General features: G+C 39.5%; 3 protein-coding genes and 3 non-coding genes across 6 annotated transcripts; all 6 read right to left on the bottom strand.

The window, feature by feature from the left end:
• Nucleotides 1-6932: 6932 nt before the first annotated feature.
• rps8a (ribosomal protein S8a) lies at nucleotides 6933-10461 on the bottom strand. The gene is made up of 6 exons (XM_084913090.1): nucleotides 10379-10461; nucleotides 8818-8924; nucleotides 8448-8547; nucleotides 8065-8240; nucleotides 7494-7623; nucleotides 6933-7087 (listed from the first exon to the last, which is right to left on the bottom strand). The coding sequence occupies exons 1-6, from the start codon at nucleotides 10380-10382 to the stop codon at nucleotides 6978-6980; spliced, it is 627 nt and encodes a 208-aa protein (XP_084769216.1). The 5' UTR covers nucleotides 10383-10461; the 3' UTR covers nucleotides 6933-6977.
• Nucleotides 7731-7798, bottom strand: LOC146367977 (small nucleolar RNA SNORD38). The gene has a single exon (XR_014798049.1). It is a non-coding gene; the product is annotated as a small nucleolar RNA SNORD38 (small nucleolar RNA).
• Nucleotides 8338-8407, bottom strand: LOC146367978 (small nucleolar RNA SNORD38). The gene has a single exon (XR_014798048.1). It is a non-coding gene; the product is annotated as a small nucleolar RNA SNORD38 (small nucleolar RNA).
• LOC146367979 (small nucleolar RNA SNORD46) lies at nucleotides 8655-8763 on the bottom strand. Its single transcript, XR_014798050.1, has one exon. It is a non-coding gene; the product is annotated as a small nucleolar RNA SNORD46 (small nucleolar RNA).
• Nucleotides 10462-13297: 2836 nt separating the features above from the next.
• On the bottom strand, nucleotides 13298-21212 carry hectd3 (HECT domain containing 3). Its single transcript, XM_084913279.1, has 20 exons — nucleotides 21123-21212; nucleotides 20313-20758; nucleotides 18966-19219; nucleotides 18733-18868; nucleotides 18167-18288; nucleotides 17653-17766; nucleotides 17441-17523; nucleotides 17161-17326; nucleotides 16911-16992; nucleotides 16444-16626; nucleotides 16310-16362; nucleotides 16045-16213; nucleotides 15852-15965; nucleotides 15589-15678; nucleotides 15095-15301; nucleotides 14858-14987; nucleotides 14307-14381; nucleotides 13844-13925; nucleotides 13678-13749; nucleotides 13298-13518 (listed from the first exon to the last, which is right to left on the bottom strand). Exons 2-20 carry the CDS (start codon nucleotides 20661-20663, stop codon nucleotides 13434-13436), a joined length of 2568 nt encoding a protein of 855 aa, XP_084769405.1. The 5' UTR covers nucleotides 20664-20758; nucleotides 21123-21212; the 3' UTR covers nucleotides 13298-13433.
• A 1244-nt stretch (nucleotides 21213-22456) lies between these two features.
• Nucleotides 22457-27002, bottom strand: best4 (bestrophin 4). The gene is made up of 10 exons (XM_084912736.1): nucleotides 26906-27002; nucleotides 26668-26836; nucleotides 26483-26583; nucleotides 26165-26398; nucleotides 25305-25459; nucleotides 25106-25183; nucleotides 24512-24664; nucleotides 23887-23967; nucleotides 23650-23804; nucleotides 22457-22724 (listed from the first exon to the last, which is right to left on the bottom strand). Exons 2-10 carry the CDS (start codon nucleotides 26817-26819, stop codon nucleotides 22457-22459), a joined length of 1377 nt encoding a protein of 458 aa, XP_084768862.1. The 5' UTR covers nucleotides 26820-26836; nucleotides 26906-27002.

A 27002-nucleotide genomic window follows, 5' to 3' on the forward strand; every position in this document is an offset into this window, starting at 1 on the left:
TTGAATTTAGGTGTGTAAGAAAATCTACTGGAGCTCTCATAAGAAATCACTGCAAGTTGTGATTCTATTCTCCACGCTGAGCCACTACAACTGATTTTAGGTTTCCCCCTCCTGCTGAATCCCATTTTAACCTCTTTCCTACTCGTTTTCCCGTTTAGAGGCAAAATCAGTGTGATCAACTGTATTATTATTGTGCATTATTATTATTGAGACAACACAATTAAAGGTTTTGAATATTTTGAAATTATTTAATAATAGAGGTGGGCTTATTGATCCAAATATCGATAGTATCAGTACCAACACTGCTTTTGGTACTGGATCAATACTAGCACAATAGTATCAATACTTCGTGCTCATTAAAAAAATGTTCAAAGTTTACAAACTGATGATGACTCATGTAATGAATCATGACACACTGCTCTCCCCTACATAAGCTGCCTTTATAGATTAAAAGTATGGGTGTCGAAATTGGCAATACTGGCCCTGTATTTACTTGGTATAGGATCAATACCATAATATACAATATCGCACACCACTGCTTGAAAAATGTAATGATGGGCCCTAATAATTACATATTACTAAAATTATATAAGATATTGACAGGTAAGTGGATGGATGGCAAGGCATATGATGATAAAGAAATTCAAACACAGGCAAACACATTGAAAACAACCACAGTTAACAGAATAATTGGAAGAGAAAGGTTTGGAGAAGCAGGAACAGTGTTATGCGCCTTGAGGCGACTTTTGTTGTGATTTGGCGCTATATAAATAAAATTGAATTGAATTGAATTATGGCATGGGCATGTATGGCTGCCAACAGGTCACTAATGTTTCTTAATCATGTGACTGCTAATAGAAGTGGCAGGATGTTTATTTGATTTTATTCCGCAACCTAGACATCCACATTACTCATAATCTCATAACACGTACATATAGGGGCTTGGGGTTGGCACGTTATACAGCGTCCAGAGGATGGTCTGTGTATTCAAACCCACCTCTGGCGCTGGTGCCCTACCCTCAATTTAAAATGCATATAGACACTGAGGGTTTTCGGGAGGAGCCGTGCTGCTCTCTGGCAGTAAGCACCATGGCCTCCTGTGTTTTAAATGCACTTTAGAACAACACGCAGCAACACTACATATGAGCGGGCGGAGGGAGGTTTGGGGTCTTCACTCACCCCCCTTCTGTTAAACATCTGGGCTGGGGGGCTGGGAGGAGGTGCTGGCCGTCGGATTGGGGTCTGGGATGCGGGGCGTCCCTGCTACTGCAGATAAGGAGGCGGTATGCTTTCCTCCACCCCAGAGAGAAGGGTTACATCTCCTGGGTCCGGGTACGGTTTGCCCCTCTGGGGGCAGGGGTACCCAGACCTGGGATATAGAGTATGTTTGGGGAGTGTGAATGTGTGTACAGTGTCTATTTGTGTCTGTCTCCACGTCGGGTGAGTGCCGAGTATTTGTTTGTGTATATGGGGGTGGAAATGCACGTTTGTGTCTCCGTGCGCCTGTTCGTCTGTGTCTATATGTCAAGTTGGGTCTTAGACTCCACCTCTCTGGGAACATCTCAGGCTCTCCGAGGTATGGAGGCCTGTCTCCCCTCACCACACTCCCTGCCAGTGGCTGATGCCCTCAGACGTTGATGTGTTGGTGGTTCTTGGTGTCTGGGGCTGGGCGCTCATGTATGTACCGACTCACTCCTGGTGGATGATTGGCGGGGCCTGACGCCTGTGGCCCAGCTGGGCCCCTTCCGGTGGTTGGGGTGCCCTCAGGCCGCTGGCATCTGGGCCTGAGGCCCGGTCCTCTCTGGCACAGCTGGCTGCCGGCAGAGCCCGCGGGCACGTCACTGCAACCCCCTCTGGCCTCTGCTCCGTGGCTGCTGGGTGACCTCTCGTTAGGGGCTCTCCTCAGCTCTTCCCAGGAGGGTGACACGGTTGCCCCCCTGGTGGTCCTCCTTGGGTCCTCGTATTCTGGGGCCTCTGGATGTCTGGGGCCTGGATCTCCTCCATACCTGCTTCATGCTCTGGGGGACGGGGCTATGGCTCCCCACACTCCCTAGCAGATCATTACATGGAGAAACCTTTTGAATACAAGCGTGCTGATCCACACAGGTGTGCACACAGGTGTACACACGGGTGTTCACAGACACAAACTACACCTTTGTTGGCTGCTACCTCATTGTGCGCTGTCGATCATGCGTACTGCACAGTAACATGTAATATTTAGTATCTACTGTTATCTACTGTTAGCTAGTTTATTGTGATGGTGTTGTATTTATTATGTTGCTCTTTTATGTTTGTTTTCTCTCCTGTTTTTTCTTATCTCCATACAGGTGATCCAGGTGTTTTGTTTGTTTTTCTTTTTTTTCTTCCCCCCTTTCTCACATCTCTTCTCCCCCCTCTATTTTTCTTTCTCTCCCTCTTTTTCTTTCATTCTTTCTCCCTGTCCTATCCCCCAGTCATGTCTATCCCGTCTGTAACAACCGAAAATCAAATCAAATAAATACATAATTATAATAAAGGTCAATCAAATATGACAAGGCCATGATGATCCAATTGGTAAAGTAGATCCGCTTGGCATCTTTCTTGGCCTTCAGACAACAATTCTGATGGCTAAAGATCCAAACGGGACAGGCAAAAAAAAAAAAAGAAAAAAAGAAGTGGCAGGATGTACTGTGAAGTGTACAGGGCTCTACTCTACACAGATTTAAACAAATGCTGCAAAACTGATACTGCAAAAGCAACCTGAGAGTTTCTCAAACTAAAGAAATGAGATATTCTTTAATGGTCAAGTCAACCCAACAGAGCATGCTTTTCAGGCCTGGCAGAGCAGGACAGGACAGGTGATGTCCATGAGTTTTTCAGCTATTGACTACAAAAGGTGTCTATGATACAGTTACTAAATGATTTTGAAGTACTGCATCTGTTTTCTGGACAGGAAACACTCAAACTCTCTATTAAAAGTTGAGTAGTTTTAAATATTTGCAAAACATATTTTAGTCTATCGAACACATTTTAATATTAGACAAGAATAACAGAAGTAAATAAAAAAATTGCAGATTTTAAATGATGATTTCATAACCATGTCTTTTTGGGAAGCTGAGTTAAACTAGCTACTGCCAGACTCAAGAAGTTATTTAAATAGAACCTGTCTGACAAAGTGACAAAGACTAAAACAAACACATTGTGTGTCCCATGATCTAAAGAAACAGGTGAGAAACAAAGTCATTGACATCTATCAGCCTGGAAAGACTTACAAAGCAATTTCTCAGGCTTTGGGACTCCAGTGATCCATTGTGAGAGTCATTATCTGCAAATAGAGAAATCCTGGAACAGCAGTGAACCTTCTCAGGAGTCAACGCTTCGACTTCAACTCACCCAAGAGGTCACAAAAGAACCCAGAAAACCATCTAAAGAACTCAGAGTCTCAGTGAAGATCGGAGTTCAGCAATAAGAATGAGATTGGGCAAAAATGGCATCCATGGTAGAATTCCAAAGGCTCATCTCACATTTTCTAAAAAAAATATCTAATGATCCCCAAGAGAGAAAATGTTCTGTGGACCGAGAAATTCAATTCTCTGGAAGGTTTGATTCCTGTAACCTCTGGCATAAAACTAACACACCATGGAGGGTTACATGGCCATGTCAAAATCCTGATTTAAGCCTGCTTGAGATAATGAAAACCGTCTGCGCTTGCATTAACACAATTTTGCGAAGAAAAGTGGAAAAAAGCTCTTCCACAGTGATATGAAAGACTGACAGTTACTACCAGAGATGGGCAGTAACGCGTTACTGTAATCCAGTTACTTTTTTCAACTAAAGAGTAATGTACGGGATTACTATAGCAAAAAAGTAATTAGATTACTGATTAGATTATTAGATCAATAATGGATAATAAGGAGCGCAGGAGAGAGTACGACCATGCAGCATTTAAAGCGTTGACATACTGACATTACTTTGAGTTTTATTGCGTAAAAAGTGACAAAAACATTAGTGTCCACTGTACACTCTGCGTGGGAAGAAAACTTCTTTCTACAGCGAATAATTAAACTTCAAATCTGAGCAAGCACCTAGCAAGCCGCCACTTGAATGTGAAATTCACAGAGAAACCCCCGGATCCCCCCACTGACATAACTGCTGTGGCACCAGGCAAACCTCCACCTGCCCCACTCCTGCTAAACAGGTGACAATAGATTTAAGAGCGAAAGGACTTAGTGCCGCTGAATCTTTGATTTTAATTATTTTTTGCCGTGTTTAACTTGCATCTATTTGAAAGAGTGAGTGTAAACACAAAACATTATTTTATTTTATATGTTGAAATGTGCAGAAAACAGTTTTTTATTTTAATTTAATTTTTATTGACATTTAGGAATCACTGTACAGTATCATGTGCATCAGCTTCAATACTTTGTTACAGATATCCATCTAAATGTCTTCTTCTTTTTTAAAAAACAAAAACATCCATGCAAAAGAAGAAAAAAGAAGAATAAACTAAGAAGAAAAAAACAAATCAAAAAGACAAAAACACTTAGTGAGTGAGATTTAATTACCAGTAATATAAATAACAAATCTAAGGTTAACAAAGTCTAAATCTGGCCTGCGCGTTATTATATAGTCCATCCATTTCTTACAACATGACACACACAGGTCCCTCTTGTAGTTCACATCCGCTCATTTTCTCCATCCTGTAAATGTCCATTGTTACGTCCATCCACATGTTCATTGTTGGGCTCTGACATGAAAGTCATTTTTTGTGAGGGCTTTTTTGCCTACCACCAACAAAATATTAAACAAACATTTATTGTTCGTTGTCCATCCTTCTGGCATGAGTCCAAAAAAATTAAGTTTTACTTTCTAGAGGCAAATAACTTCCAAATATCTCTTGTACTGCTACATGTATTCCCTTCCAATAAGTTTTAATAACATGACAGTCCCAGTAATTATATGATAATGATTTGCATTTGTGTTTCCACAATTCTTCCAGCAAATGGGAGGGTTACTTTGATTTTTGGTGAGATGTAATAAAATGTTATCAGGCTTTTCCAACCAAATTCCCTCCAGCTCTGTGAGCTGCTACATTTCCATTGGTATGTCCTTATTGTTTTCCACTCTTCCTTCATAATATCTATTCCTCCCTCCATTTCCCATTATGTTTTAATATGTAGGGTCGAGTGTGATTTCATGTTTATTAACCCTTTATACAAGGCAGCGATAAAGCCTCTATCTTTATTTGAGCTGTATGCCCAGTCTAACAGCTGTTTGCTTAATTCAGCCTTAGATTTGATCTTTTTGCCTCATCTGTAGGTATCTACAAAAATCCTGTGTTTCTAATGAATATTTTTCTTTAATCTTTTCAAAACTAAGTAGTCTACCTTTCTCCATTATCATACATAAAGCTGTTAATCCTTTATTTGTCCAATCTTTGAATCTAGTATCCAATTTATTTGGAACAAAATGTGTATCGTATGCACACCACTTAAGAATTGCTACATCTTCTTCTAGTTTATACTATTTTATTACTATTTCCCAAATTTAAAAGTCAGCTTGATCCATGGATTTTCAATAGTTTTTATTAAATCTTGCAGGCTACTCGCTATATCTTTCTTGATATTCTTTTGTATTGGAAAGTAATTTCATCCTAATAGTTCTGCAAGATCCTTAGGTATTATAACTCCCAGATATTTAAAATACTCTGTTTGCCATGCTAAATTATATTTATTTTAAATTCCTTCTGATGGATTATAATTGTATTCAAGCAATTGTGTTTTACTCACATTAACTTTGTATCCTGATAACAGAAAATAGGTTTAAATGTTAAACAAGTCTCTTCAAGTCAAAGACAGTTGCATATAACTTAATTTTTGCTTAATGCAATGTGCATAAAATTGAAAGATTAAAACTAATAAAACAACTTTTAGAAAGAGGCTTTCCATTTGATTCAATTTTATATGATGGATTATGCAGAAAAAACTGAATTGGGCTGAAAGTTCTTTTGCTTTATTCTGTATTCAGGTTGTGCATCATGTTTTCGAAAAGTAACTACTTAATGATAAGTAATCATTAAGTAATGGATTTTTTTTTTTGAGAAGTAATTAGTAATTACTTTTTTTCAAGTAACTTGACCAACACTGGTTACCACAAATGCTTGATTACAGATTAGTTTTTGCTGCGAAGGGTTTCGTGACTCATTAGGTTTAAGGGGAATTGTTTTTTCACAAAGGTCCAGACTGAGGTTAGGATGGTGTTTTTACCCTTAATGAATGGAATGGAATTTTCTCAAGTTATCTTTTGGCTAATACTTTTTAACCTAAAACACATGAAAAATACCTCTTCATCACACTGGTTTAAAGACTAACGATTAACCACGTGAGTTTCAATTAATGTAATCCTTATGTTCTTATAAGGAACTGATTTTCTCATTTTCTATACACACACACACTCATAACATTTAACCTCTCAAATATGTTATCAAATATTTGCAGGCCACATTGGCAGAAATAAAACACCCTCAAGATTTTTTCTGGTTATTTGCATCAAATCCACTGCTAAGTGTTAAAAGTCATACCTCGACTCAAACACAAGCAGATTTTTTATTTATTTTTTTAAATGTAACGAACAGACATTAACAAGTACTTGCCTTATATTTACACCAACACCTAAGCAGCAGAGGCCTTCCCTCATTAAAATAGGTGTGGAAATGTCATTCTAAATAGTTGCTTTTACTCAGATCTGAATACTCCTCCAACTCAGCAATTCATCTAATGCACTCTTTAACGCATGCAGACCTGAAGGCAGTCAGAAATCTACATTTTTATATTTGTCACTAATTATAAGGTGTGATCTGTTTACCCCAAGTTAGCCTTGGAAAAGAAAATCCAGTTCTGATTGAATGCACAAATAACAGTCACATCCAGTGAAAGAGCAGACACAGTGGACAGTTGTGGGACGTTTGGATTTTATTGACGTATCAAACAGCTGTATATCTATTTGCCTTTCTTGGCCTTGATCTTCCTCAGGTAGAACTCCAGCTCCTTGCCCTCCAGGATGTAGCCGTCTGCTCTGCCGCACTGGCCGGGTCTGGAGGCGATGCAAGCTGCATGAAGGAAGATGGAAGCAGAGTCAGTCACGTTATCAAGGTCAGTACATCAAGTTTCAGATGTGTGGGTTTGATGTTGCAGAAATATATTTAAGGCAATGAGAGCATGTTAACTTCAGTCTTTGCATTTCTCCTGTCATTTGACCTTTCAATAAAAATACAAATATTTTATTCCTAGCAAATTTTTAAACAGTCGCTCAAAATTATTTATAATTCTTGTGGAAAGTGAAAACCTTTTTGTTAAATACACCAAAAACACTGCCCTGGTATTTGTGTTTAACACATATGCACAAGATAAACTGCCACACACGATTACACTTTCATACTCTAATGATGAAAACTTTCAAACAGCACTCACCACTTATCCAAATAAAAATAATTCTGCCACAAATGTTGGACTTACCGAGCAGTTTTCCCTGCTGGAACTGCTCTTCCAGGAGTGAGCTGATCTTGGCGTTCTTCTTGCGCTCATCATACTTCTTCTGGGTCTTCTTTGACCTCTTCCTGTTCAGGATCTCTTCCTCCTCAGGGCTCTGCATCAGGATGGGAAAGCAAAGCTCTTTAGATGTTGCAAAAAATTACTGCACAAAAACCACATGCTTTGAATGTTCTTTTAATGAGCAACTTCAGTTAACAGGTCTTTCTCAGAGTCTTTATTGTCACCACTTCCATTCAGTAGCAGAACTGGACAAGTTATCGTCATGGAAAGACATATCGAATCGGTTAGCTTTGTTAATAAAGATAAAAGGCTTTTACTTTGGTTGTTTATGGACAAATAAAGACGTCTTCCACTGAAGGGAGACGAAAGGCATTTAAAACAAACTTAAAGAGTCTTTGGTATGACAAAGCTGCTGCATATGAAAGCGATGTGCCTCCATTAGCATTTAAAAAGCGTTCACAGTAACACAAGAGAATGCGAAACCTAGTTATAACATGCTTTAACTACAAGCATCAACACTGAGCTTATGACATACCAGCTTGGCGCCCTTCTTGCGTCCCAGTGGAGTGGCGTAGTGAGCCTCATACCACTGCCTGAAGGGAAGACTGTCAACAAGGACAATGCAGTTCTTCACCAGGGTCTTGGTTCTGACCAGCTCGTTGTTGGAGGCATTGTAGACCACATCAATGATCCTGGTCTTCCGTGTGCAGCCTGAATACACAAAACCCAGGCATGATCATTAAACTTCCCATTGAATCTGACTACATAGTTTCATAAATCAGTTAACTATGAATAGAGAGAAGGTGTCTTTCTCAGGAGTCTTTGCTGTCACCACTTGCATTCAGTAGCAGAACTGGACAAAGTTATCATCATGGAAAGGTGTGTGGAATATCAAATGGTATTCCAGGAGAAACTTACATTCAGAGCCCCATGAGAAGTTTCCATTGTCCAACCTCAGAGCTCGGTACTTCTTGTTCCCACCGCGGACCCTCACCGTGTGGATGCGGCGAGCTCCAATCTTTAAAAAAAAAAAAACAAAAAACAACAAGAACACATTGTATTATAGTTTATAAAAGGATTTGTGTGAAACCTCCTTTCCTGAGCAGCAGCATGCATATGCTTTGAAGCGTGTCAGTGTAACTATGACAAGTCCTAACATTGGTAAGCCCAAAGCTTTGAACCAAAACAGCTCAAAAAAAGACCCACCTAAGGTCAAGTTTTCATCACCCACGCGACCAAATTATTCAGTCTATTCAGGTAAGAGGTGCCCCCCCCCAAAAAAAGTCACCTTTGTGTTTGCAGCAGGTCGCCCGAGCTCATACTTCCTCTTCTTGTGGTAGGGCTTGCGTTTACCGCCGGTCTTGCGGCGTTTATGCCAGTTGTCCCTTGAGATACCTGCAAAAGTAAAATACGGAAAACTAGGAGTCAGTTTACTGGGCCACCAACAAGATGCTAGCAAGAAGATTATTTTTTGTGCTTGAGCAATCAGTTCTCCAAGGTAAGGGTTGTCCGCAAATTGATTCGGATTCCGCATAAAAGAGTTTCATCATGTCGCTCAAGCAATCAAATTGTACTTTTAAATGGCTAGATGTAGTTGCTTTTGCAAAAAGTTAAAAATTAACAAAGCCAACTCATGTTGCATATTAACACAGATTTAAACTATTTTAACAGTAAACAAAAACTGAGATGAGCCAACTTCCAGCTCAAAACCACGCAGCAATATTTCAGGACTTGCCAATAATAACACAGCTAACAGCATCTTGACAAAGTGACCAACACCAGTTTGGTTACATGCAATACTCAGATACATGCATACACATATTCAGAAGCTCTCACAGACCCACTACATCACATTGGTACCTTAAACTCTCAGTGTTCTAGGCTACAAATACACCCTAGCCTGTGCTATCATAGTATTCCTAAAGTCAGGACAGAAACATATTTCCACAACTATTATATATATTCGTTTGGGTTTTCAGTAGTAATCCAAGGGCCCTACATCACCAACGGGGACCTAAAGCCCTCAAAACATGTGGCTAGTGACATCTCCTGTGTTCCACCCTGCATGCAGGCCTGCTAATTGTCCCACTCAATGAGCATTAGTCTTTATTCTCAAAGTGGCTGGTGCTCCACTACTCCATATTATGGTTTGAATGTGGACCAGATAATTCAGTCCATCTTCCAAAGCACAACAAGGAACACCTTAGGTGAAGCCCAAGGTGTCCCACTGGAGGACATGAATGCATCATAGAGCATGCAGGAAGGGAGACACGAGACAGGCCGGGTCTACCTGCGACATAGCTTTCAAAATAAGATGCCTCTAAATAGGACAAAATAAAGCTGAATTAAGCTCGACAACAATAACTAGACAAAACACTTTTCTAAAAAAGCATAAGCATTTACATTATTACGTTAAGCGTCTCAGCCAAGCAGCGTGACAAGATCACGATAGGCATGCTAACTAAGCTAACTTCGACCAGCCTAAACAGTTGAATTTGCGAGCACAAGATGTCCAACACTTCTCGTATAAAGCCAAATTAACGCGAAAACACAGCTGCTTCACAATAAAACATCCCAAACCAGCCACAAGAGAAGTCTTTGGGGACGCTTCAGCCTCAGCAGCTAACTACATAGCCATTGAGAGCAGCCATCTTGGATACTCGCTTCAGGTAGCCACTAGAAAATATTTTTTTAAAACAAATTCAACATACTATAGACAGCAAAGAGTCAGCTATTTCTATTTAGATGACAACATTGATCGCTATAGCAAACCATTACTGGAATATTCCTTCGTTAAAACATCAGATGGGTAAGGATTCGGTCTCCGGCGCGAGCATGAAAACACGTACCCATTCTCAGGCGCCGGCTAGAAAGAGGAACCGCAAGGGCTCATGGGGAGGTTTGAACACCCTAGGTCTCGCGAGAACTAACTCTTCGGCGAACGAGATTTCCGTCATCGTCTCAGAAAAGTTTCGAGATATCACTACCAGAGACAGAACAACATTACAGAAAGTACAAAATTGCTTTCATATTCTCTAAGGTCTTCATTTTCTTCTTCTTCATCAGGCTGTTTCCTTTATGGGTGGACACAGCAGATCATCTGCCTCCATCTCACTCCATCCCTTGCATGCTCTTCTCCTCTGCGGTCTTCCTCCGTCCAGTATATCCAATTCCCTCCTCTGCACATGTCTAAACCATGGCAGCCTTGAAACTCTAACTTTGCCTCCAAATCGCTCAGCCTGACCCTGTCCCTCTGATGTACTCATTTATAATCTTGCCTATTCTGGTCACTCTCAATTAAGGTCTGAGCATCTCCAGTTCTTCAACCTCCAGCTTTCCCTCCTGTCTTCCTGCAGTGCCACCATCTTCAAATCATACACCATAGCAGGCCCTACTATCATCTTGTAAACCTTCCCTTTCACTCTTGCTGTTATCATTTTTCCAGATATCACCCAAGGTATCACATACAGGTGCATCTCAAAATATGAAGTATTCTGAAAAAGTTTATTTTTTCATAATTTTATTCAAAAATGTGAACTTTTTTATATCCCATGATCACACATCTCAAGCCTTTTTTGTTTTATTTTAGATGACTGTGGCTTATAAATCATGAAAATCAGAAATTCATTATCTAAAATGATTAGAACATATAGTTTATCTCTTGGTCATAGACTTGGTCTGTAGCATAGATTAAGAAACTGATAAGCTGCAAGTTATCATTAATGCTAGTTAAGTCATATTTTTTCCAGTTGTGGTCTGAAGTTCACACACTTGTCATGGGCACAAATGTTATGGTAATTCTGGGATTTTCATGATTTATTTTCTTATGCAACATACATCTTTCATAACTTTAAAAAAACAAGAATTGGATGTACAAATTTGAACTTTATTTTCCTCTAATCCACACAGGGTCCAGAATATACATGCACCTCCTCATATATTTGGCTAAAATCTGCTTTAGCAAGATACCAGATACTTGTGGTTCTGCCTTAATTCTGGCAGGATATTTGGCCACTCTTCTTGGCAGAATTGGTAGAATTCATTTAAACTGATTTCCCTGGCATGGACCCAGCTTTTAAGCACAATCCACACATTTTTAATAAGGTTAAGGCTGAGGCTTCGGAAGCGCCAGTCCACACGCATTATGTTAGCCTGCTTCATCCATTTCAAAACCAGTTCTGATAGGGTGATTGGGCTCATTGTCCTCTTGAAATACCCAACTGCCTTCAAGTTTAGTTGTTGATCCAAAGTAAAGTATAAGAATTTGAAGGTACTCCCTCCTCATTATTCTATCCACTTTGTGGAATATACCAGTTCCACTGGCAGCAAAACAGCCCTAGAACATGATGCAACCACCATCATGCTTGACATCTGGTATAATGTTTTTAGGTCATCTTTACTCCTCCAAACAAACCTCTTGTCACTGCAGCCAAATAACTCAGTTGGTCTTGTCTGACCATAAAACTTTTGTCCAGAATGTATTTAGCTTGTCCATCTGGGCAGCGGCAAATTTCAGTCACGCTTGAAGGTATCAACTTTGAAGCAAGGCAGTCTTTCTTGGTCAGTAACCTCTCAGTCCATGGTGATATAAAACTCCCTTCACTGTTCCTGCAGTCTCCAGCTCATGTTAGGCTTAAAATTTTCGCTGTTCCTGAACATCCTAACCAATTTGATCTTATCTGAGAGTGATGGTTGAGTTTTTTAACAGACCTTGCCAAAGGGATGGCAGATCCAAACAAAGTATTATTTTTATTTACTTGTCCTTTTATAAATTCCATCTGTGCCTTGTAGCAACTGTCAGACAAATATAACCACAATAATAGAGTTGTTACCATTGCAGACATTAAAGACACTAACAGCAAGAAAGTGGTGTAGGAACACAACCACACATCAAATATAAGTAAGGGACATCCATATCAGACCACATCATATAATCACCTATATTTGTTGAACAGAGAAAGGTTGAAAAGACCTCTGGGCTCAAGATCTTTTATAGACTGGGCCATTACTGCCATATGAAGTGGCTGGTGAGTGGATAATGACATGTATTTAATTACTGCAGTGACAAAAGGAACTGATGACTTCAGGGAATGGTGCAAATGTTCTGTTTATGTATTTGCATGCACGTATCTTTCAGCGTGCCTTTGTCTGCTTCTCACGGTGTTTCACCATGTTGTTGTTTTTGCCTTTGTACTCCAACTCTCCTCCCTGAGTCCTGTCACGCTGCTTAAATAGAGGAGCCACGATTAAACGATGGCTACTTGCTGTTGACCATCCTTCCCTGGCACTGCCCTCTCCCTCCTCAGTGGCTGAGTCACAAACCACACCCCGCAACAACTTCTATTTTGTTTTACAATTTTTAGTTAGTAGTGAAAACAGATGTCATTTCAAAATGTATAATAAAAGAATAGACATGTTAAAGAACATGTAACACAGGTACTTTAAATAGGTTGTTTTCAGATACAAATATAATAAAATAAAGATTAAGAATGAGTAAATACATATAATGCGTAAATCTGATGTAAAATTTTATTAACAGTAATTAATTGGACCGTGTGTTATACAGATGACTTCATCTGTTTGATCATTTTTAATAATTTGGGTTTAGAAACACTGTTTACTCATTTTTATTACCAGCAACATTTAAAAATGACATGTCATGATAGCGTCTTCCTGTTTTGTCTGGGTTAAATGATTCTTGAAGAAAATTTGATCTTTTACTGAGTTGAACACATAAAAAGTTAATAAAAACCATACTGAGTCACATCCATGTTTCCATATAGTTATTTATTATATACAGCTATTGGTTATTTGGCAGTTGTGAGGGTATGGTGAAAAGTTGGCAAGATATCTTGATTCGACTGAGTTGTGGCGTGTGCAGCGGTCAGTGAAACAGTAGGGAGATCACTCTTCCCAGGGACTCATGTCGGTATCAATGGCCACACAGTTGTACGCAGCATAGCGCAGCTTCTCCTCGCAAACTTTCGCACTACCAGAAAAAACAAGGAATAGAGGAAACACAAGACAATAATGTAACAGTGCTGTCAACTTTAAAAACTGATTAATAACCTTTAAGAGATTTAACTTCTGTTAAATCATCAATGCATCATTAATAACAGTGCACATAAAGCACATGGGGTTGTTATACCTCCGATAGTTGGGTAGATAAAGGGTACTAGAACATGTGGAGGACTGTGGAAGTGCATCAGTCGTTTCAGATCTGAATCAAGAAAAACAACAACAAAAAACAAATTACAATCAAATCAAAATCTAATTGTAGTCAAATAATAATAACTACATACACTTGAACTCACCCTTGTTTGTCAGGAAAGACGTAGATAGGTGCAGGAAGACGACTTCGACCGGTTACAAACCTCAGAAACCTGCTGCGATCCTCTGAAGACAGAAATCAAGAATATCAGTCACTGGCTCAAAATCTGCACTTGAATAATGCAGACACAAATACAATATGGCATCTTTATATAAACCTAGAACCTAGACCATAAATTCACCATGAAAGAATGAACCGAGCTCATAGACGAAGCACGATAAGGTTTATTTTTCAATCTTATACAACCCGTCTTCTTCTTAACACCAGAGGATCTGCCCCCTGCTGGTCATTACAAAAAATAGCAATTTAAGGGATTTCTCCATTGGCTTCATTTTTCGGACTCAAAAGCTTTACCTGTCTTTTATATGTGGCCATTGGTGCAGAGTTTATGTTGTGAGAGCCATTTAATACTTTGTAAAATGGGGGGAAATAAACAGTGAACTCACCATTGGTGAAGTTTGTCAGCGCCTCCCATAAGTACTGCACTCTAACATCACTTTGTTCCAGGTCCTCATAACGTGCTGGTGGGGAGAACAAAAGATTACAATGGTTTTGGTTACTTGCAGCATTTTGTGACTTAATACAACTTGCATCTTATTACTTCACCTTAGCTTGTACCTTAACAGAAACAACATCTCAGACCTCATTTGTGGTCGAGGATTTGAAAGGGACATGGATAAAACAAAGATGGGAAAAGTCCCACAAGAGGTCAACCTCTTGTATTTTTAAAGCTACGCCAAGTCCACTTGTGAAAAAAGGTACCACATGCATACACGGGTGTACTGAAAATGAAATACAATTCATTTGAAAACATAACAGATACCACTGCTAAGATTAGATTTAGTTTAAACTAAGCTAGAATTTTATTTGAATGTATCCACTTCCAGTTGTGTCTTGGATAAATTACTTGCAAATGGTCCCATTTCACTTCCTTAATTACGACAGAAAAATGTCTGCTTATTGTCAAAGTCAGTTTAAATCCAGGCCGGACACTCACTGAGTCGCTTCAGAGCTTCCACAGTGATCTCTGGGTCTCCACATATTTTCTTTTCCACTTCCTGCCAGGTGAGCAGGTCCAGCACTGCCTGAGGAACCACCTTCAGCAGTCCCGTCTGTATGGCAGCAATCTGTAACACACGTGTACAAACCACTAAAACATCACTGGAGTATTTTACAAAGAGTAGACTTAAAGAGTAAAAGAAATACGGGTAATTCCAATATATGTGAAGCCCACCTGCTGTTTGCTCTCCTCCATCCGAGCTTTCTGCACCAGGCGGATAAACTCACTGCGGTCCTCATAACGAACTGACACATTACTGCCACCGGGGATCAGTTCCACCATTGAGCCATCCGTCAGCAGAGTGGTGTAGACCAGCTCCTCCCCAAATCGGAACTCAAATGTCTCCTGGTCCATGTTCTCCATGGCATCCAGAAGGTTTACCTGAACACATGTTCACAGTGAGGCAACCAGGAAAACAACCCATCCAATCTGTTAATTCCTTCCAGATTTTAATTTTAATGCAAAAAGAAAAAAACAAACCCAAAACGCTACATGAAACAAATGTATTCGATCAACAAACTGTAGGAACAAATTAATAATTATTATAAAATAGTGACAATAAATTCTTGTACTTTTATGAAACACAGTCTGCAGAGACTTCTCTTCTTTCAAAGCTTTGACATTTAAATGACACCACCATGTAAATGTAATGATTTGAATATCCTCACCAGTACAGAGTCTACTGCAGCAAAGTCTTTACTCCAGCTGACAGCTTCCCCAATCAGCTGCTTCCACACAAGCCCCGGAAGAGCCAAAACCTGCAGGAGTGAACACACAGCAAGTCTGAAAAGTCAAATATCTACAACTAATAAATATTTACAATGGTAATTATCTATTTTACAATAATTTAATAAAACCATTACATTTTTGTTAAAACAATAAATATTCTTACACTATTTCTAAAATTGCAAACAACCTACAAAAGACTCACCAAGAAATCTTTCCCTCTGAGAGCAGCACCCATCAGCTGACCGATCCACTCGTATTTGTGGAACTCTTTACAGGAAGGAGTGGGAACGTAATAATCTCTAGCCTCAAAGTCGCCCTGACAGATGAGCAAAAGGCACTTTTAGAACAACAGTGATATCCATTCTGATGATAGGCGGTTATGGGATAGTGACTACCTGGTTGGATGTCCGGGTGAAGAACGGGAGAGGCATGGGACACTCGGACGAGCTGGGGCAAAGCTCCTCCGACATGTCTGCGAGGCTATCTCGAAATCCACCTCCTTGGTCGATAATTCCCTCTGCAATGAACTTGCATTCCCACCACTGGTCATAACGAGCAGGCCACCTGAAGGATCAAAAAGGCACACTGGAGATTCAGATTTTAATCCTCGAGTTATAAAAGTCATAAATATTGGACACAAGAGGCTGATAAAATGCAGACCTGTAATCTAAAGTTTTCTCAAACTTGTCTGATGGCTTGAGACCCTCATACACCTGCAAGAGGAAAAATAAAGCATCTGAATTATTGCACATCTTCTCTACACATTGAATTTTAGGCTTCCTTCCGGTCCCTACCTGGTTGAAGACGGCGTTCTTGCAGGTTGGGTCCAGAGATGAGTTGTCCCTGTGCTCCATGGCCAGACGTCGGTTAATGTAGAGTCGAGGCATGAAGTTTGGCTTACTGGTCTCCGAGTCTTTCAGGCACTGAGTGATGAGGGCTGAGCGGCGCTTGGACAGCAGCAAGAACTGCTTTATGCTCTAAAGGGCAACAAAAGACACATGTTATAAAGAAACACACAAAAAACAAACATACAAGGTGACGCTTAATCATGAAAGCTTGTATTAATCTCTTTAATATATTAGTGGTTGCTCATAAAAAATAAACAGGGTATTTGGGAATGTATCATGAACTTGTTTTTGTGAACACTGGAATCCAAAATCAAAAAAAGGCATCGTAGTCAAGCACAAAGACAAGCCCTAGTTAATGCTTGCTGTTGTGCACAGATCATAAATTACATGTTAAAAGCTTTAGGACGACTCACTTTGATCTGGTTGAAGGTACCCAGGCTGTAATCCCAGGCTGGCACTAGGTGCGGGAGCGCGCTGTCCAAAAGATTGATAAACCTGGAGACAGAAAGAGATACAAACTGGAAACACCTTCTGTTTACAGATAACATGGACAATCAGAACACTTTATCTTGAGGGTAAAGACCTGAGAAGTTGAAGAAGGATATTTTTTCCAAGCCCAAAGACAAATATTTAGTACATGGGGCACAATGTTCGCTGACCTACCTCTGGATAACTAACGCTCTGCGGTACAGGATATCTGGTGGGGTGCCCTGCAGACGTGGGTAGCGGACGAGGTTAGAGGACTGGAAAACATCAGCGTTCAGACCCAGATCCCTCTCACAGGACGACTTAATCTTCAAGCCTCGGATCCGCACATCTATTCCATCCTCTGTAAAAGCCAAAATGAGGAAAAAAGCGTTGCTTTATGTTCAGTGCAAAAGCTCCTGCAAAAGCATTCAAACAGAAATCAGCTAGTTTGATACAAAAACATAAAAATTCTGACCTCTACATTCCTCGATCCGAATTTCAATAACTGGTAAATGGGAAGTCATATCCTCAAGCACACACACTTCTCCTATCAGATTACTAGAAACATAAAAGTAAAAGTACATAAATGTACAGTATAAACTGTAATCAGTATGCATTCATTTTTGAACTTTTTTTTTTTTTTTTAAATTGCAAACTGTAGCAATAATCTCATTTGACAAAACTTACTCATCTATGGTGACGTCACTTAGCTTCTTTAGGTTGTCTCCTTCTCCTCCAAACACTGTGACTCTTTTGGGCATGTAGTTATCATCCGTTGAGTCCACAGTCAGTATCAGCTTACTAGTAAACAAAACAGGCAATAAATAAAATATTGAGACCTCAGCAGCTTATCAGTGAAACAAAATGAGACATTAAGTGCTTCACATTTTTAAATGTCTAATATAGCAACTTTACGTGATGATTATACAATCATAGCGATAGTGCAAAATTCGGGTATAATACCCAGACCAGTTGTTGTCAAACTTCTTACTTTAGAACCCAAAAACATTATATTCATACCATTATATATACTAATATTAATATATACATTACACCATTTACAAGACAAAAAAACTGCATGTGGCACAGTTTACATTACAGTTTATCTTAATGATCTTGTTGTCATAGTCACTGCACTTTCCAAGCCTTTGACTTTATTTTTACTATTCTTTACTATTACTCAATTTTTGTGTTTCCTTACTTGACCACAGTGCCTTTCTTCATGTGCAGGCGGATCCAGTGTTGGCCCTGCATGCCGTCGCTCTCCCAGTAAGTTTCAACGTCGCCATCTGTCAGGCAGCTTGCCCCCCCGCTGGGATCTTCCTGTAAGCAAATATCAAGGTTTGATGAATGGACTGAATTCATGAACAAACCCATTTTAAATTCATAAATACAAACATATTTGTCATACTCACAAATAATTACATGCATGTTATACTAGACTGTCTATCATGATGGTCACTGGGTCAAATTCAAGTCATAAAAACTTCTCAGATCAATCTAGTTTCCTTTCACTGCATTTTTGATGTTATCAGGAAAGAGGTCCAATGTAACTCCACCGAGAACGCCAATCCATGTTTTGCCAACGTTAAAAAGAAAAGAAACCTTATGGTCTAGTTACTAGTATTCTATTTACCTTAACATGACATCACAAACTACAATCCTCATTTTCTTTTTTTATACTTAGAAAGATTTAGACTGTTTGAAATGAGATTTAAAGTCAGTCGATGCGAGTTTCATTTGTGACGAGGGCTTAATTTTGCTCACCGAGCATGAAGACACATCGATGCTGGTCACACACTGTTTCACACTCCCCAAGTTCTCGTCCTCTTTTCCTATGTGATCGTAGAAGTAATGCACGAGGTCCTCATCACATTCATATGTCCAAGTAGAAGGAACATACCTGAAACAGTTCAACTGAGCATTAATTACATTCATTTTAAAATCTGCTGCACCAGAAAACTCAACTTTCCATTTTAACTTTGCACAGACGGACTCACCTCAGCTTCTGGATGGCAGCCTCATCACACTCTGCGATTTTGGGTTTCTCGCCAATGTAAAGTGCATTCTCCACATCCACCACTTGTTCCCACCTGTTGCAGGGCTTGTGGTCGTAGCCAAAGAGCTGCTGCTGCCTAGTGACAGTCTCTGGTGACTCCACGGGTACCAGCCTGTCGCCTCCCTCGGTGTGTTTACACACGAGGATCCAGCCTTCCTCCAAATCTTGGCCCGGACGGTGCTCCTCCAGCTGCTCCTGGGGACAGCCACGGATCAACTGGTCAACATTTGCTTTCTTACCAAATTTACAATAATTGAGAACACACGAATCAACCTATAATACCTTTTTCGAGTTCCATATTTTAAATTTTGTGTCACAGCTCATAAAAAATTCTTATTTATCTTGTATACGAAGTTCATCCACTTTCTGAAAAATCCATATTTCACTCCACCCTTGTTACCTTTAAGCCAACTGTTTTCCTGAATGGCTTGCCCTTTTGCAAACAGAGGGTTTAAAAAGCAGGTATGAGGAGCTGCATGTCTGAGATAACATTAGGGATATCAGCTTTCTATGACCTCATACAGAGCCAAGAGCTGAAAAACTGTCTGAAATAGTTTTATTTGATGCCAAACATGGCTTACATGAATTATTTGTATGTAACAAAACCCATTATTTCTAACTTTAACCACAATAGACATGTTCACCATAATTGTGCAATATACACTGCAATAATTATAATCAAGATTAATCTATTTTTGCTGTAATAAAATGTGGCAAAAATATATAAACCTCTCTCTTTCTAACTCAGTTGCACGAGCTTATATTCATGATTCACCATTTTACAGAGCTCTTATTGATAGTGACAAGATCACCTGTTTTTATGGGATTACCAGTTAAACCTAATGCATATCTTTGGATGAAAATCACTGCAGACATGAGAAGATCCTAATATGATATCACAAACTGAAATCTTCAGTCTTGCCTTTCATTCAGAAAAAACATTTGATATAAGAACTGGAATCAGTTAATGTGAGTTTCATTTGTAAAGAGGGTCAAATTTCACTACTATGTACCTAATATGTTACTTTGCAGCTCAATACTTTTATTCTTTGACCCTTTTAGAGCTGTGTTATACTGAGCCTTAGCAAAGCCACTCAGTTCATCCACTGTCTGAAACTGTCTGAATGCTTTTAGGCTCACTGGATTATTGGACCTCATTATTTAATGTGAGCATCCACCACTGTAACAGTATGTAAAGTGTATGTAAACAAAGGATTATTGTTGTTTCAAGCAGCACAAAGACTTTTCCTGATGTCACTGCATCCAAGAGGAAGTAACAGCGTCTTACCTTATTCATTTTGACCCAAAGGCCCTGGCTATTACAGTACTCCTCCCCTGTTGTCCGGATGCATGTCCCTTTCTTTGGTTCAATGTTGTACTTGCATGCTTTCTTACTGTGGGCAGTCTGATGGGGGCTTTCGAAGACAGAGACTATGGTTTTTCCCACGGTGGAGCCTCCCGCAGAGGCACCGGAGGAGGAAGCGGATGAGCTGGAAGATGAATCCTTGCAGATTTTGTAGCACACTTCTTTGGGGACATAACACAGACACTCGGGCACCGGTTCGCTCCTCCTGAAAGTTTCGATGCACCTGTTCAGGAAGCGGATCCTGCCGAGCAGCAGGTGAGGGTTGTCGCCCATCGTGAAGGTGGCAGTCAGTAGCTCAGCAGTAGCAGGAGCTCATCGGCTGACATTACACCGCTTTTGTTTTCCTGCGTGGCTGCGCAGGGATGCTCCTGTCAAACCAAACAAAACCCAACTTTCTTTAGAAACTTTGGCTTCGTTTGAAATATCGATTAATTAAACTGGCTCCTAGCTCTAGTAATAATATCTGAACACTGTTTGAAATGCTAGGAATTCGCTAATCAGCAGGCAAAGTTCCCTGACACAAATATCACCTCCTCCCATTAGGTAAAAGTGAGAGCGCTAACATTAGCATGCTACCAGGGTGTTCAGTAAACGAGTCCATCCCTCACCGCAGCTGTCATCAACAACCCTGGCGGCCAGCTAGGCTCATATTTAATAAACCTTCACGGGACATGAACATTTCACGGAGTAAAAAGTGTGGTCAATTCTTAAAAACAGTAGATACCAACGTACCTGCTGACAAGTGTCCCGCACCCTGTTACAGATTCTATGGTTTTCTGACAACACGGAAGAGCAACGACTCTTCTGATCCTTCCGGCCTTCCGTCGCTGTTTCCTTTACAAAATAAAAGCTTCTCAGTCGAGTATTTAATTTTCTTAACTTTTGAAGGCTGAACTCCGAAAATAATTGCCAGAAAGTTCAAATTTTTCGAACCCTGACTGTTTATCCAACCTTCCAACACAAAAAGAAATTAAAAATAAATCTGCATGAATGAGTTTTAATTGGTATTTGCTACAGCCGGGATTTTTGCGAAATTTATTGATTAATATGTTTTTTTTGGGGGGGGGAGTCACACTGATGATGTAGAGATCATAAAAAAAAACTCATAAAAACTCGTGTCAGATACGATTAAAAACATTAGTGTGATATAAGTGTAAAGAATAAACTGCAACTTTAATATCATTATTGTTAGTGTTGTTGTTGTTAAGGGAAATCACGTGGATTTATGTAAATACAGTTATAGCAAGGGAGGATTACTTACTGAACAAATGCTTCAGACCTCCAAGGCTTTCACAATCAAAGGTTCAGTTCAGTTCAGTTCAGTTCATTTTTATTTCAAACATTTCAAACATGTGCCTTCACAATCATTACAAAATATCATTCCATTATTTGTTTGAAAAGGAGTAGGCAGAAGTATTTACTTATTTGTCCCTACCCCCTCAAGTTGGTAGGTTTACTATGGATTGAGTTAAATACACCTTTTTAATAGCATTAATCACATCTTACAGAGCCTGTGTGGAAGACAAACCTATTTCAGTATATTCAACAATCATAAACATTCATAATTTTCATTATACCGATAAAGTTTTCATTTATGAAAGACTTACAGTCATCAGGGTTTTACAGCGTTTTCAGTCACAGTGTTTTCTGCTTAGAAACACTTTAGCTCCCTCCAAAGAGTTTTTAGCCACTTAAAGTAAATTGCACTATAATGATAATAATAACAACATATTTTTCAATTGGAATTTTATTTACTCAAGAATATCAGACATGTTCTTCTCATAATACATAGATTTTTGACAGATAGGATAAAATGGGTCTCTGACACGGTACTAAGCAAACAGGAGATCTAATAGTTAATAATTAAATAAATAATTAGTTTTGTGCTTAATTTCCAAAAATGTCAACAAATAAAACCCAAAAAGGAGGAAATCTTATTGTAGTTCACAGTTTAACACAAGCGAAACCTTTCAATGTCACATTTCCACCTCCCCAAAAAATTTTCTCAAACATTTTTTTGTCATGTTTACAATAAAAGTTTTCAAAAACATGACAGCAAGTATCAATTAGTTGTGTTCAATTACAACTTTAATTAGTCCCTTTTCTTGTTCTTTGTGAGTGACCACATCTATTTCCCTTTCATCATCCCCGTCTGCCTCGTTTGGGTTTGACGAGACTTCCTTCAGAGAAGAGAGGCTCCCACCGCGCAGGATGCCTTTACCCCACTGCAGAAGGCTGTTGAGCCCATCACTCACAGAGCCCTGAAGGTGCAAATGCTGTTTGTTCATAGGAGTGCCTCCAGGCTGGTGAATCTCTAGATCTTCAGCACTCATCCTGAGAACATGGAAGATACTTTAAACCCAAAGATGGCAGTGGTTGTGATTTATTTAGGAATGTAAAATCAAGCTATTACAACAAACTGTCCAGAATGGAAGTGTTAAATAAATTTTAAGTATAAAAATATACTTACATTTTCAAAACTGTAACTGAAAATTATGATATATTCCCATTATCGGTAAATGGCCTGTATTTATATAGCGCTTTACTAGTCCCTAATCATCCACCCATTCACACACACATTCACACACTGGTGATTGTAAGCTACATTGTAGCCACAGCCACCCTGGGGCGCACTGACAGAGGCGAGGCTGCCGGACACTGGCGCCACCGGGCCCTCTGACCACCACCAGTAGGCAACGGGTGAAGTGTCTTGCCCAAGGACACAACGACCGAGACTGTCCAAGCAGGGGCTCGAACCGGCAACCTTCCGATTACAAGGCGAACTCCCAACTCTTGAGCCACGATCGCCCATAAATGTTTAAGGAGCATAAAAGCTACGTTATCATCTTGTTGCTGTTCAGCAGAAATGATGTCACAAATAGAGCTGGCTATTATTATTATATTATATTATCATTATCATATGGATTAAAGTTTTTATAAAAACTGAAAAAGATTTTTGACAAGCTATAAAAAAAAGAAAAATCAAGATAATCATAGAAGGATTGATATATAATTCCAGTTCTACTTTTAAATAGAGTTCACAAATATTTACATTTTGAATAAAATACACACACACATATATAACATAACATAACAAGATGAAAGAGGTGGCTTGGGTGAGGGAAGTCTGGGCTTCTCTGCTCAGGCCGCTGCCCCCACTACCTGAACCCCATAAGGTTCGGGTAGGGTGGATGAATGGATGGATGGATGGATGGATGGATAAACTCCTATATCTTAAATTCCATCCCTCTCACTTTACCTCATGTCATAAGTGGAGCCTTTGAATGCTGGTCTGAGGCTCTCCGCTGCTGTCGACAGAGTGTAAGGGATGGAGAAGTGTCTCTGCATCCAGTGTTTGTCCTTCACCATTGGAGCCAGATTCTGGTACATGTCGTCCACAGCCAGCATTGACACCTGTGGGAGAAAGAAAGAGAGTTAACATCTCATTCTAGGTTTCTAGTAGTCATAATTAGGGGGAATGTCTGAAGGGGAAAACCTGAAAGTTTCTGTCAATCAACTGGTTTGTTTCAAAGTCATCATCATCTTCGCCAAATGGATTGATGATCAGCTCTCCCACCTACAAAACAGAAACAGAAACTGGACAAGCAAACAGTGGGAAAAAAACTGCATGCGTCAGTGCTTCAGCATGCTTTTCTTCGTACAGCTGTGATATTCAGTAAACATCTCAGTCTACTGTTCCCAACTGATGGGTCAGGGGCCTCCAATTGGTCACCAGATAACTTAGAGGGTTTATGAGTTGAACAAAGAAAGTTCACATACATAAGCTTGGCGCAATTTTATTAGTTATTCAAGTAAAACCAAAAGACAATCTTGATAGGAAATCTCTTTTTAGAACAGCAGCAACAAAGAGCTCAGCATCACATCGTTGTTGTTGTTTTTTTTAACTTTTCAACTGCTGTGAACAACCAATTTATGCTCATAAGGTGTATTTTATGAGCTTATTGGATGTCTTTTTTTTAAAAGTGAAATCATACAAAACCACAATGTTAAAACTGTCACAAAAAAAATAAAAAGTACATATTTCCCTCTGAAATATGATAAGATTATATTATAGAGCCTGGAATGGATGTGTGCACTGATACATGAATGTGCTGTGTTACCTTGAGCCAGCCAGTGTAAAAGAAGAACTGCAGCAGGGTAAAAACAGGGACGTACAAGTCCAGTCTGTGGTCCTTGTAACCTTTCTCGGGATTCAGGAATTGTCGGCCAATCACACAGAAGCCAAAAAAGGAGTAAACTGCAATAGTTACTACCTACACAGAAGAAAAAGCAATGAGATAGAAAATTAGGGGTTGCTAAGTACAGTTGTGTCTCAGGAGGTAGAATCATCTGCTAATTTATATGAAATTGATGAAATCTGACAAGCACATATGTTGTTGAAAAGAAACAGCAGAAAGGTTTTGTCTTGTAAAAAACACATTTTATGTAATGATCTAGGAAAAAAACCTGAACTGGTCATGAGTTAAAGAAGCATATCCATGTGCACCACTAATATGACTCTGGACAACAACAACATTACATGCTGATGGTTGGTTTAATCTATAAAAAAAATCTAAAAAGAATCCAAATTTTATTTGATAATTCCTTAACATGTTCTAGATATAAAAATCTTTGAATGTATTTAGTTATGAATCAAGTCTATAGTGATGTACAGCACTTAAATGAATGGCTCATATTTCATTGGCTGATCGTACCTGAGTGTAGACCAGAGGGATGCTTATCCAGTCGTAGTGGAACAGCAGGCTACACTTTGCTCTGTAGTTATTGAGTTCCTGCAGATGTAGTACAACAATGACTAGTGCAGTTTACGCACACTTTAGAGCCATAGATTATTTTTAAGTCATAGAAAATGTGTAGGTCTGCTCTCGTTGCATTCTTTAGTAAACTCCTCACATCCATCAGCAGCCTCAGAGCTATGTCGTCCCTCACTCGGCCCTCCTCTCTCGCTCTGGACGCCAGGTTTGAAAACCACGTCAGAGGCATCCAGTACTTGTTGAAGTCAGAGTGCAGTGACTCAAACTTTTTCAGCTCCTCCAAGGTCATAAATCCTGCCCACGTATTAGACACACTTAGTTCACATGATATATGAAACCATTAAATTACTGACAGCAATTAAAGTGACTGCAATAAACTGAACTGCATAACACTGAAATGTTAGTATTAGGATTTCATTCCTTTTAAAATACAATGAAGTAAATATGTTTGAGTTTTGGTCTGTTAGTTAAACTAAACAAGACTGAGAATCATGATGGCTGTTCTTTTTTTCCATTTCCCCCCCGCTGTAACTGACAAAATACTTGTATCCCAAAAGCCCAACTGCCCAACTCAATCTTAATCACACATTTTTACTAAATGGACAAACTCCTTATCCCTGTGAGGTGTACAGTGCTATATTGTGACCTATAAAAACAATTCTCTTAGCTGAACTTTTCCCTGTTTCGGTGCTAAAAATATATATATCTGTGTGTTTATAAGTATTTGATGTGTAGAAAAAACAGACAGATTATTTCAGCATTATTTTGTAACTTATAACTAAGATTTGGTGAAGTAAAAAGATGCCTGTGAGAAGTACAAAAGGAAAAAGTCTTGAGTAATGAGCCCTTTATTTTTTCCTCAGTATTGTCTATATTGGAAGCACTCTGTCTTTCTTACTGGTACATTCAGCAATTATTATATGTCTGAATATGGTGCAAAAGGTACATTTGAGATTTTTAAAATGAACTCGACTTTTGATTAAGAACTGTTGCTCTCACCAGCCTCCACAATGTGGTCCAAAGTTGGGAACCGCTTGTGAACTCTTGTGCTAATGGAGCGGAGAATAAGGACTGAAGATAAATTGGCATATCTCATGAGGGTTCGTCTCAGCAGACGGCCCTTCTCATCAGTCCCGTGGACGTTCCCAGACACCACCATCATCAAGTTGTCAGGCAGTGGGAAGCTGGTGTACTGACCCCACCACCTATTAAAGGCCAAGGTCACATAGAAACCTAGAATAAAACAAAAAAAAAAGAGAGAAAGTTCATGCATATGATTTTTTTTAGTTCTTTAACTGCTGTATGATTCATTCTTACCAAGCACAAACAAAACAGGGATGTAGTTGGTGTTGGTGAACTGATCACAGTAAAGGGCGATACGCTCAAACAGATCCTGCTGCCTCCGTGTGAGGAGAAACCTGTGGAGCCAATTAAAATTGTCACTGCGAGACAGACAAGCAAAGCTAGGTAAGAGTAAGAGCGGTATGAAAATGTGAATTTACCTGTAAAACAAACTGAAAAACAAATAAACACTACAAAACACCAGTAACTCCTTGTAGAGCAGCCTGTAGATGCTTCCCTTCCACCTGAACAGGAGCCTGGAAAAGCCAGCAAACCTGGCATTGGCCACCTCAAGACTGTAGGAAACTGTCATGTTTAAGCACAAAATCCCTGAAAAGCATTAAAAGGCATTTAAATGTATGTTTAATAATTACATATACATAAAAGACTTTTTAAGACCTGTCCTACCTCCACCTGTGCTGAATCCTGTTGTCCTGAGAAGAAAGTTTCTTCCTCTGGGCCTGAATTTAAAGCTCTCTGTGGTGCTGTCATAAAT

The sequence above is a fragment of the Perissodus microlepis genome, chromosome 18 (genome assembly GCF_051167445.1).
Source record: "Perissodus microlepis isolate ML-2025 ecotype Zambia chromosome 18, ASM5116744v1, whole genome shotgun sequence".
NCBI lineage: Eukaryota > Metazoa > Chordata > Actinopteri > Cichliformes > Cichlidae > Perissodus > Perissodus microlepis.

Coding starts and splice junctions, on each gene's coding strand:
- rps8a (XM_084913090.1), bottom strand. Junction 8,241..8,447: donor CTTCTCATGGGGCTCTGAAT/GTAAGTTTCTCC, acceptor TTGTGTATTCAG/GCTGCACACGGAAGACCAGG. Junction 7,088..7,493: donor CCAGCAGGGAAAACTGCTCG/GTAAGTCCAACA, acceptor TCCTTCATGCAG/CTTGCATCGCCTCCAGACCC.
- hectd3 (XM_084913279.1), bottom strand. CDS start 20,663: ATGGGCGACAACCCTCACCTGCTGCTCGGCAGGATCCGCTTCCTGAAC. Junction 15,966..16,044: donor TCACCCGGACATCCAACCAG/GTAGTCACTATC, acceptor CTCATCTGTCAG/GGCGACTTTGAGGCTAGAGA. Junction 13,750..13,843: donor GTCTTTCCTGACAAACAAGG/GTGAGTTCAAGT, acceptor TTCTTGATTCAG/ATCTGAAACGACTGATGCAC.
- best4 (XM_084912736.1), bottom strand. CDS start 26,819: ATGACAGTTTCCTACAGTCTTGAGGTGGCCAATGCCAGGTTTGCTGGC. Junction 24,665..25,105: donor TCCCTCTGGTCTACACTCAG/GTACGATCAGCC, acceptor TCTTCTGTGTAG/GTAGTAACTATTGCAGTTTA. Junction 22,725..23,649: donor GGCTCCACTTATGACATGAG/GTAAAGTGAGAG, acceptor CCATGTTCTCAG/GATGAGTGCTGAAGATCTAG.